Genomic DNA, 12240 nt, shown 5'->3' on the forward strand with positions numbered 1-12240 from the left:
CAGCATTTAACATCTTGTGACTCATATAGTATCATTCATTTCTTTAAAGTGCAAGCTCCTAAAGCTGTTTAGCTCCATGGAATCTATCTTCCCCCTTATTAAGCTATACGTTTAACCTTCTTGGTCACACAGACAGTCTTAAAAGTATCACCTGCATGCAAGTTAGTGGCTCAGAACAGATGGAAAATAAAAAAGGAATCCACACTGCTTGCTTGTTTTAACCTCGCTGAGCTACCCCTGTAACTTTAAGGTGCTTGACTCCCAATTTTCCACGCTTTGTGTTGACAGTACTGAAATGGTAGCTAAGTGAAATGCATGAATATGTGCAAAAGGTTCAGTTTCCCACATGCCTATGACCACTCTATATTGCATCTAAGTATAAATGCGTGCACCTACACCTATTCTTTCTGTAACTTGAAAAGGTTTGATATGTAAAGGGCAAGCTTGAAAATGTTAATGTAATGCTGTGATGCTCTAGACTCCCTTTAACAGGAACCATTAAAATGTGCATAATTATAGGGCAAAATGTCAAGCAGTCAGTTTAATTTACTGATGAATACATAGAATTAATGTTTTGCAACAGTTCCAAAATTCTGAATTATGAATTAGTGGCAAGGTAATATTTTGTTTTGTTGACATTTGTTGAAACAGTTTTGGTATTCATTTGGCCTATGCCTCTGTCTGCAGGTGGATTTTGCCTTTACAGTTTGGCAGAGTTTTCCAGAGAGGATCGTAGGGTACCCTGCTCGCAGTCACTTCTGGGACAACACTAAGGAGAGGTGGGGCTATACCTCCAAGTGGACTAATGACTATTCCATGGTATTGACAGGAGCTGCTATTTACCACAAGTAAGCATCCAAAGCATCTGCTGTCCTCCTTCTGCATGAAACAAAGTTGGGGGAGAGAGGGATGAAGAACACTCTTCCGGGGAGGGGAAAAATTGAAAGATAATAAATGGATCTACTTTTTATGGGGTAATAATTTAAGTTCTTGGTTTAGCTCTGGGGATCTGGTAATCATTATTGCGCTTGTTGGGTCTCTTTGAAGTCACTTGTATTTTGAGGCAGTCGGACTGCTCTTTTTAACATCAGGAATTACACACTTCAAAGAGTTCCCGAATTCATTAAGCGGCTCGGCTGAATGGCCTGTAGCATAGCAGAAAGGAGGTTACTTCCAGACCAGCTCTGGGTATGTGTTGGCTGACAGCTGCAGTCTGCAAAGTCTTCTGGCTACTCCAAAAATGTAGCACAGTGGACACATCACAGATCAGCATATTGGGGAAAACCCCTGTTGTTAGAACTTCCGCAGACCAAAGGCCTCTCTAGATTTTAGGAGAAAGGCATCATATTCTGCAGTACCTAATCCACATGCCAGCAAAGAAGGCCGTAGGGGATGATACAGGCCCAAAGGAGAATAATTTGAACACTGAGGACAGTAGCAGGCTAATTTAACAGAATTCCTTCTGACTGAACAGTTTTGAAAGAAATAGAGGATAGATGCATCAGTATTGGCTATCCCAATATAGCAATGAGGGTGCTCTCTTTACTCTTTTTATTATCTTAACACCTAGGTCTGCATTATTTCTTTTAACACTTAAATATATATATATATATATTGTTTTGCTATTAGTGCTGTTTACTGTTTTGATGAGATACTGATTAGTTTTCCCTTCTTGTTGGAGGATGAGACAAGAAGAAGGGATCTGGTGTGTCCAGAGTTGAGACAAAATTTCTGTCTCAGCTGAGACAGAGTTCATAGTCCCTGAAAGCCCAGTGACCTGTCTAAATAACCCTGCTGTTGCTTTCCAGATATTATCACTACCTGTACACTCATTACCTGCCTGCCAGCCTAAAGAATATGGTGGACCAACTGGCCAATTGTGAGGACATTCTAATGAATTTTTTGGTGTCAGCTGTGACAAAATTGCCTCCAATCAAAGTAACACAGAAAAAACAGTATAAGGAGACCATGATGGGACAGGTATGTATCCACAGCATATTTTAGCTGTTGGGATGTATTGACAATATAACATTTTGAATTTCAAATCAGGCTTACAGAATGAATAACATTCTGTCTTTTTTTTTGCAGTTTTTAGCATGGCAGAGCTATAAGTAGACTATAGATTTGCTTATTATAATGATGGGAAGTCCAGAGGGAGAAATGGCAAACATCTACTATAGATGACAACTTCTCTTCAGAATTTCTCACACTACGTTATTCATAGTGATCTCACAGTCACGGAACTGATGATGCTGGTGACTGAATTTTAGTTAAACTCCAGTTTTCTAATTAAAGATTCTAGACCTGACTACATGCAATGCTAGAAGCAGAATTAAATTCTCAAAAGGTTTTATGTTTTTAATTATTAATAATGAATATATAATGTACCAGGCCATCCCTATGTAAGTGTAGTCAAGTATATACTGTGATTCAAACACTGACATTGGACTGTCACAACAGAGGCAAATCATGATTTTTAAAGTGGTTTTTTTTTTTTTTTTTTTCCCCACAAGAAACATTTTGTCCCATGGTGACACCATCACTCACTAGCAGCCATGAAACGCGTGCTTTGGGGCCTCTTCCAGCTCCTGGATAAGTATTCTAGTATGGCAGAAATAGGTGTACCTTCTAGTAACAGGGATATGTGTTAACTTGGGGGCACATCTGCTCCTCCCTTGTGTGAGCAAGTGATGAGAGTAATAAAAAGGCCTATAAGACATTCAAGTCCTAAACAATCTTCTGTAATAAAAAGGCCTATAAGACATTCAAGTCCTAAACAATCTTCTATCTGTGCTGCCACAGTGTCTGTGATCAGTACTACCAGGATTACTAGGGTAAGGAGGAGAGAAGAGAAAGAAGAAGCCCTCTATTTTCCTCTCACATTTTCCTCTATTAGCATTACCTAGATCTTTGAGTAGGGAATGGGCATACCAATTTGTAGATTCCTTTATCTGTATGCCATTGCATTTTCATCTCATGTATAGGTAGTATTCAGCAGTTCAGACTCATCTGGGTACCTGGGAGACCTTACATGAGCAATATGGTGTCATCCAGAAAGTGCCTGTTGCTTCCAGTTTGAGCTTCACCTCTCCACAGGGATGTGCTTTGGCTGTTTGGCAAAGTCTGAACATTCATTTTGCTTTTTTTAGTGCGGGTGGCTCGAGTCAGCCATGAACTATAACTCTCTAAAAGACAAGTTGTTCCTGCAGCTTTGGGAAATGTAATGGACTATGTTCATAATTCCTTGAAAGACAAATAAAAAATTAACATAACCTCCGTGTTGTGACAGAGATTAATAGCCATATGGAAATTCACTGCTAATGGACAGAATGTCTGCTATAATCCTCTAGCAACAAGCTTTTGCTTGCTCTTTAGTGCCTCTGTATAGTCAAGAGTCTGTAATCAATGCACATTATAAGCTACCACTTGAGCTAAACTGGACAGGCCTTGGATAAAGATCAAATCTTATACAACCATCATTTGGCAGTTCCTTGATTTTATCAGTTTCCTCACATTTTAATTAGCACACTTTGAGCTTACGAGCTTGTGTTTGTTTTTAAAGTGAAGTGGAAACATAAGTGCCATAGAGATGCATGCGAAGTGGCATAAAACAAAACTTAGCAGTTTCACAGCATTCATAGTTTCTCGTAAGTAATAGTTCTGTTGTGTTCATACAGATAGTCCAGGCACAGAGAGAGAGCAATAACTGCTTTAAAGCTCTTAGGGCTTCTTTTCTCAGAGATGTTGATTTTCAATGGACTTTTATAGTAATTACAGCTGCCCTCAACTTTGGAAAATTAGTCCACAGGATTTCATATATATACAACTTGTGTTGACTTTTACCGACCTCAGTTAGAAGCCAGTTGAAATTTGTATAAATTTCTGCAAGTCTGGACTGCAAAAAATGTGGTTTTGACCTGAAAAAAACTAATTTCAGTGTATTTTTCTCCTGTGGCTGAGTGCCATGGGCAGCAGCTTGACTGTAGGATGTGCACATCCAGCGGAAAATAGCAGCCATCTTTCCTTTCCTATTGGTTTTTAATGACTTGTTCTCTCTCCTAAATAGCTTGAGGGTTTCAAAATAAAGAGAGAGAGAGAGAGATGGCGTGAGGTAGCATGCTGGCAGTCTCTGGGAGGCCTGCCTAGGGGTGTCATGCTCTGGGTGAGGCCAGCCCGCAGTTGGACACAGGTCGCCGTGCTGTGCAGCTCTCAGTGGTATTTTGAGGGCTGGCGTGTCCAGCCTGCCATCTTCAGCTACCACCACAGATTGGGCATCCTTCCCTTGTCTTCAAACCCCTCACAGAGCAGACTTCATCCCCTGTGGCTGCCGCCTAGCCGGGCGCTATCAAGCCCTGGTGACACCCCCCAGCATGGCGTCAGCCTGGCCGTGGCGCCCGCCATTTTGCCTTCCTCACAGCCACCGCCTAACTTCTTGCTCTGCTCTCCACACAGACGTCCCGGGCCTCGCGCTGGGCTGACCCTGACCACTTCGCCCAGCGGCAGAGCTGCATGAACACTTTCGCCAGCTGGTTTGGCTATATGCCGCTGATCCACTCTCAGATGAGGCTCGACCCTGTCCTCTTTAAAGACCAGGTCTCCATCCTGAGAAAGAAGTACCGAGACATTGAACGACTCTGAGGAGCGCTGCCGAGGGGGCCGAGCCAGCCCCAGCCCCGCCTGGAGCCAGACTGTGCCACGGCACGGCCGTACCCAAAAAACGGCGAGCGGCGCCCGGGGGCGCGCGGCTCCGGACTGCTTCACCCGCCTGGCAGGCTTCTGTTGCTCACGACTAGGTTGTGTACAGTTTCATTATGGAACATTAAATAATTATTTTTGAAATGATTGCTATGCAGGTTTAAACTTTTTTAATGATCAAAAAAAAAACTATTAAAAACAGAGTTCTTTCTTTAATCAAAATTGTGTTGGTTGTGAATATTTCAAAGCTGCCATTTCTTCCTTTCATGCGTTTGATTGTCATTGCAATTTTCATTCATTTTCCCCTGCAAAGTTAAATGCTTGAATCTCACAGGGAGGAAATGCAGCAGTTTCAGAAACGAACTGAGCACAATCAGGACAGAAATGAAGTATTATGTTTCTCCTTTACTGCTGACTTTTTAATATTTTGTTTCTCCGTTTTCCGAAAACTGGAGAGAGAGCCCCCAGTGAGTGATGCGCGAGCGTAGATCCTGCTGGCGGGGGGCCCGTGTTGGAGCACACCCGGACCTGCTCTGAGCGGGGAGAGGAACAGCCCTGCTGAGGAGCAGACTGCCGGCGCTTGCTGCTTCTGGCAGCAGAGCCTCATTCCTCATGGCCCTGCCAGTGGGTGACCACGGCACGGCCGGTGTGGGGCACACGCAGCCCGCCTGAGCCACTGCTGCTGCCTGGCCACAGCAGCCGAGCCTCTAGAAATAGCTTTGTGTTGAGGGCAAGAGGGATGTTGGCAAAAAAAGGAAGCATGTTAGTGCTTGCAACACAGGAATTTGGCCTGTAATGAAGTGTTTTAAACGAAATCGAATGCCGGGCTTTTCTTATTTTATATTTTTGGTGCAAATAAGTGGAGAAATTCCCTCCTGGAGTTCTGACGCCTGAAGTAAAGTGCATTGTCAGATTATCGGTGCTGGCAGCAGTGGGTTCTCCCAGACTTGCTTGAGGCACGGTAACTTGGGCAAGAGCCTGCCCCAAAAATACCAGCGTTGCTCACACTCCAAAATGGTTTTATCATTTCAGATGGACGTATTTTTTAAGTGAACGTATTCCAGTTGTTTACTTCTTTGTACTGCTTTGCTTATTTATGTGCTTCTTTAAATTGAAGAATGAAAACGGAAGTGGTGATCTGGGTCAGGAAGGTGCTGTTATGGTTTGCTAAGACAATAAGCACTTTAAAAACATTTCAAAATCTCATATTTTTATGAGGTGCGTTGGGGCGTCCTGTAACAATAGGCACCCTGAGAGCTCTGCTGGAGTCGCAGCAAGAGGGCGTAGCATCATGCTCACACACTACAGACCAGTAAGCCTTTCTATACCTCATTCCTTTGCATCCAGGCTGTCCCAGGGGTGAAGAGTAGCTGCAGAAATAGGAAGGATGGACCAGAATTATGTTTCATTCAGGCTCAAGCACTGGCTTCCTACGCGGCTTTAAGCAACTCCCATAACCAAGGCATGCCTCAGATCCTTGTTTGTAAAAGTAATAGTTATTGGTATTAGAGGGAATGCCATAAAGCCTAAACATTTTTTCTTGTGATGGAAAGATCAAGATCCCTAGCCTGAAAGTTGCTTTAAAACTGCAAAGTACATATTACTAAATGTTTGTATGCAATTTGGCATGTAAAGACTTGCAAAGAGAGATTCGCTTTGCATATGTATTGCAGTATTTGAACAGAGCACAGCGAGTTAGGGCAGGAACATCAGGTTCCTGACATTTTGTGTTAAATCTGAACCAAATCTTTAAAGGAATCTGCCAAAACACGTGTGAGACTGCAGCCAGTGACTAACTGCTGCTGAAAGGAAGAGGTGCCACATTCCCCCGCTCCCCACCCCTGGCCATGCAGTCTCGCCTCACACCTTCTGCCACTGTGGTGCCCTCCCGATGCTCCCTGTGAGCCCATCTAACTAAAGTCACAGAAAACTGACCATTTGCTCCATTTTTAATGCCATTTTAGAGAGTTAAGTCAGTATATGGAGAGAGGCAAGAGCAGGTAGATGGGGACGGGGAGCAGGATATCTACCTGTCTTTGTATAGTGAGCTGCTCCTTCAGCTCCCCACGTCCCATAAAGCAGCTCCTGTGCCATTTTGTCCTCCTGAGAATCAGGCAGCTCTTCCAGGGACTGGAATACATCTTCTCAGACAGTTTTTGGAGCTTGTGTGAGACTCTGGATGAGGTGGGCAGCAGTCATGCTTTGCTCATGGCCTGGCCTGGGGGCAGGTTCGTAGATGTGCCCAGAGGAGCGCCTGCAGCTCGGGGAAGTAGCTACTGGTCTAGGGCGAGCAGGGAGAGGGAAAGAGGGATCCTATAAAAAACAAGTCATAATTCTGCTTAGTTAGTGCCATTTGGGGGCACATGGGTAGGGTTTTGAGTAACGGGAGCAGCCAACCTGTTTTGGAGTGCAGCGAGAAAGGCCATTTGACATTCTGTTACCATGGCTTTTTGGGGTGGCTGAAAGAGACGATGGTAAAGCTCGGTCTGAACGTGGTTCGAGGTCCTTTCTGTTTACAGATCGCTAATTAAACAAGAAGCAATGGCAGGGTTAGCTCCAGACGGGATCAGGATAGTTAGGCACATTCCTCTCTGCAGTAGGTTACCCGGGCATGGCCATCTCTCTAGGAAGGCATGCGCCTCGTGGCCGGTAGGAGAATGGCCATAGGTCTGCGTCCGTGGCCTGGGCCCCATGGGAAGAGCTGGACGCAGATGCAGCGTAGAGACTCGGCGTGTTACACTCGGTGTGGATGCTATCAGCGGGTGCTCCTGCGGACACTAGGCGTGCTTCCAAGTCTCCTGTGCGTGTCTGTGTCGGATAGAGCCGTGTTGTTCCTTTAGTGAGTGAAATCACCCTTTTATCACATCCTATGTGCGAGTTAATGGTTCTTTGTCCTTCCCCACCCCCCCCTTAATTCAGATGGTGCTGAAACAAGGTTCACTCCTTGTTGCTCCTTTTGTATTTTTTATTATAATTTCCTTTTCTTATTTTATTTTATTTTTCATTAACAGCAGGCTATGTTAGCCTTTACTTTACAGGTACTTGAATGCCTGATGACTTGACTGAGTGTTATGCATGTGGCCTTTTGTAAAGGTTACTGACCTTAATTTAATCAGGGGTGAGATGGATGGATGAATGTGAACAGATCCATGCCATTAAAACAGAGTAAAAATAGGGATTAGAGTTTGGGAGAAATTATGAATTTTTAATTGAATTTATTAAAGGGGAAAAAAAAGAAAAAAAGAAAAAGAAAGAAAGAAACCCTCCCCAGTTATAATATGAATGAGATCTCTTGCTGGAGGAGGGTTTCACAATGAGAAAAATGAGACACAAAACCAGGGGCAAATTTCCAAGATAGAAAGTGCCTGGCTCTCCATGCAGTCCCTTGGGCCTGTACAAGATTTTATTTGCCCTCTTTCTATGTTGTGAAAAACTCAAGTTATCACTGTAACTTTTTCCAAAGGTGAATGTTTAAGCTATGCTCCAATTTCATAACGAACACAGTGGTGTGCTAATGCATGGCTATCGAATGCTTTGATCTTTTCCATTTGAAAACACCATGGATTTGATCGCCTTCAGATTTCAATTTCTTTTGTAGAAGCAACTTTGACAAAGGAATTAATCTTTCACCAGTGAGCGCCTTTTAAAATAGCTCATTTACCAAAAGATGTCATTTCAAGAACGGAAGTAATCATTTGACACTGAAACAATAAAAACCAGTGTGAAGTAGACTAGTTTTATTTGTTAATTCTTTAAGTTCCCAGTGTAAGAAACAGTGTCTTCCTCTTTCTCTCTCTCCCCACATATCCCAAATAAAAGGCTACTCGGTGTTTGTCAAAATACCTATATTGATGGACAGCAATTTCATTAATTCCCCCAGTTAAACGTGCTCTCACAGCACAGGGGGGGATTGGTGTTTGGTCTTTTTTCCAGGCTGACTCAGAAATACAGAAATTTAGGGGTGTCATCCTGACAGGGTCATTTTTCATGGGCTTTAGTGGGACCTGGCAGGAACGGGCCTGTGGTCTCCTGCCTCACGTGGGCCTTAGCTGGCGTCTGCTGGAAACAAAACTGCATCTTCCAAAGTTTTGTACATCTCACCCTTGTTTAAAACCAAGTCAAGCTGGCCTTTATACCACTATTCTAACTGTCTTCACACACATTTCTAAAGTTGGAGTTAAATTAGGGGGGTCAATGGGAATCATCAGAGGCTTTGGGATGCCCCCTCCCACCTTTTCATGATTTTTTTAGTGACTCTTTCTCAGTGGGTTAGTGATGATCCAGTGGGCCCTGTGGCCTTGTACATAATCCTGTATATTTATTTTGAGAGACAATATGTATAGTGTTTGGATGATGAGAATGGAAACATGAAATGGGAATTCTTAGGTGGGAAAATGTAAAGCAAAAAAAAGCAAACAAATACAATCTTATTTTGTATAAAATGTACATTTTTGAGAAAAATTTTCTAATGCATTACCAATGTTTTCATAGTGCTGCCACATCTTTTTTAAAGTGTTTCTCCCTCTTTGTTTGACTATTGAAACATGGTGCAATTAAACCTAAAGCAAGTGTGTGAGTGAGAGAAAAAGAGAGAATGAGAAATTAAAAAGCCATATAATTTGGTTTATTTCATTAACCTGTATAACATCATAGGTTTACCATCTAAAATAGGTTGTTTTTATAGATAGTGTCACCAAAGACTTTTTTTCTTCAGATTTATTTTGAAAAGTTGTTAATAAAGGACGTACATTTCTGCTGCAGTGTGTTTTTATTTTTAAGGTAAAATAACAATTGTTGATTGTTGTTGAAAATGCAGATTTGGGAGCATGATTGCCATGTGTCTCAAGTTCAGGGTAATTAAATGAATGGCTCTTTCTCCTCAACTTGAACCGAGCAAACTCTATGTGTATATCTTGCAAGTCTGTTACACAGATAACATGAATGGTACAGCATCTATGCACAGTCCAGTAACATTGATGGGTGTTTACTGTCTTACCCGAGGGCAGACAAAATTCGGTCTGTGTCATTTACGTATGGTGGGACAGTATCCCTGTGTTGTGACACAGTAATCGGTAGATAACATTGACTTTTAATAGGAGCCACTATAAATTCCTATGCGCAAAAATGTTCCACCAGCCTGGAGGCCGTGGAAGGCTGATCCCTGAAGGCCGAGAGTGTAATAATTTATTGAGACATATGTATTGTTCGAGGGGTTTCAGAAGCTCATCACAGTCACTGGGGATTACATTCATCCCACCTAACTTTAGATACCTCCAAAACACTCCTGGCTGTCTGAGCCGGACCTCACTGTCTCCTCGTGTAGTCAATGGACAGAACAAAATATTTCTGGGGGTTATCTTCCTCACCTGCTTTAGACATGGACCTTTACAGGAAATAAATTGCATCTCATGTGTACTGGCTTTTCCACGCTGACAGTACAAGCACACTCATTGCAGACCCTGCAGCACAGGTACCGGCATCTGCTCTGATGAATCCCGTGCTGGGAAAGTTCCTGATAACATCACTGGCCTAGAAATTTGAGGGATTTGACATTGGTTTGTTCTGATCAGAGATGTCCAGGGCTGGCCTTATCCCTTGTGGAATTCAGACTGTCAGAGTATGAAGAGGTCCTTAAATCCTGTCTATTCTTCTGGTTTTCTGAGGCAGGACAGGTTTCTCCAAAACAGACCATGCCTACAGGCATTGATGATTTTGGCTATGGGCTTCTCACCTTCAGAAAAGAAAATAATAAAAAAAAAAATGTTACCCTGAAAATAATCCCAGAACAGCATTCTTACTCCTTCAGCACTTCAACACTTGGCTTGTGGCCATGTTATTTATACAAAACAACTTGGGGTGGAATTAATTTGATTAAATATAGAAAGCTACAACTGCAGGAGCTACCAGGAGGCAGTTGTCTACATCAGCAAGTAGCATGGGCTAGTTGGTGTAGAGCTGTAGCCTGAAACCTGAAAAAGGATCCAGTTCGTGTGCTCCAGCGCTGCTCCATGATGTGAACCAAAATGAGGTGAGTGGAAAAAAGTGGGATAATCCCTTCAGAAGGGCAAACCTGAGCTGAACCAAGCCACTGCTATAGCTGAGCACCCCTAGCGGTCTATGCAGTCAGTGGAGATCAAATGCAAAATAAATCAGGTGAAATGGTCCCTCAGAGAATTTGTGCCTGCTTCATCTCTGTAGAGATGTATAGAAAAGCAGCCTGTCAGAGGATGGGCTTCACTGGAGATCTCTGCATTGTACTAGCCAGGTGAGAGGCATCCCGCAGTGCATGCAAAGTTAGCTTTGCATGCTAACCTACCACCCTGGGAGTGAAAATATGGCTGGAATAAATCAAAGCCAGGCCAGGGAACTCCCTGGGACTTTGCTTCCTTGCTCAAACTGAGGATCTGGCCCAAAATATGTAGCGCGTAATCAATTCAACTCTAAACGCACTTTTGACTGGAGGGCTATTTTGAAAAATCTCGCTGAAACTCATTGTGCTGTCACTTGAATGGAGACAGATAAGAGAGTTGGCACTGATCATCTTATTTTATTTTCTCTTTTAAATGTTTAGGAAAGAGAAAAGGAACGGGTCCCTGCTTTCCCTTTCTAAAGCCATTAGCTAATTGCATCCACAATGTTATCGGAGAGGAACAGATTTTGCTCAAGATTTTGAGCAGTGTGGTGGTGACATTACAGTAGCTGCACGATGAGCTGTATTCCACACTTTTGTTTCTCTGCATCGCATTCAGGGCTGTACATGAATTTTATGAGCTGCCTGCTCCAGGTAGTGTAGCTCATTTTGCACATTACCTGCATTTCTATGGCGCATTAAGGATGAATGGGTGTTTGCCTGCTGCAGTAGCTCCTCTGTTGGCTCGAGCTCCTCCCCGCTTCCATTCTGTAATTAACTGTTGTTTTGCTGGTGGCGGTGAAGTGAAATAAGGAACAGATATTTTTCTTTCCAGAAAACACAGGATAGAGCCATTCCTGAGATTTCGCAAGAGGGTATTTGAAGAACACAATGTTAACAACAGCTGCTGAGGTAGTGACTGAAACAAACAAACAAAAAAAAAAACCCACAGCACTCTTTTGAAGTTGCAACAGAAAAGAGAATTTTGACCCTGTAAAATCTTTCTTCCTCAGACTTCTCCCTTTCTCTCTACTTAGAAACAGCTCACATTCACGTTTGCCAAACAAACACAAGGGATTTTATTCCTTTCTGAAAGAGATCCGCGTTCAGTTCTAGTTCTTAATAAACAGCCTGAGGTCTGTGGCATCACCAGTGGGGTTCTCTTTTGGTAGCCTTGTAGAAGACTGAAAAGATCTTGATTTTTATTTTTTTTAGGAAGAAAGTAGGGCCTTTTTTGTCACCTTGACCTGGAGCTGGAAAAACAGAGTCATCTGCAGCTACTCTGCTCTTTTGAAGATACAAGCCTGAAACAGACTCGTCAGCTACTCAAACATCCAGTTTTTAGTTCTACCACAGTTTGCTAGTCTGCTATGTAGGTACTAGGGTTTTTCTGAAAATCTGCCCTATTTTATCAT

At 42.9% G+C, this 12240-nt stretch overlaps 1 protein-coding gene across 1 annotated transcript in view; it reads left to right on the forward strand.

Moving 5' to 3' along the window:
• EXT1 (exostosin glycosyltransferase 1) overlaps window positions 1-9455 on the forward strand; it is a 167582-nt gene extending 158127 nt beyond the window's left edge. Inside the window, exons 9-11 of the mRNA XM_027452634.3 lie at window positions 688-848; window positions 1809-1980; window positions 4453-9455. Coding sequence (XP_027308435.1) covers window positions 688-848; window positions 1809-1980; window positions 4453-4638 — 519 coding nt within the window. The 3' untranslated portion in view covers window positions 4639-9455. The remainder of the gene's footprint in view (window positions 1-687; window positions 849-1808; window positions 1981-4452) is intronic.
• The last annotated feature ends 2785 nt before the right edge of the window (window positions 9456-12240 follow it).

The sequence above is a fragment of the Anas platyrhynchos genome, chromosome 2 (assembly GCF_047663525.1).
Source record: "Anas platyrhynchos isolate ZD024472 breed Pekin duck chromosome 2, IASCAAS_PekinDuck_T2T, whole genome shotgun sequence".
In the NCBI taxonomy this organism is placed as follows: Eukaryota; Metazoa; Chordata; class Aves; order Anseriformes; family Anatidae; genus Anas; species Anas platyrhynchos.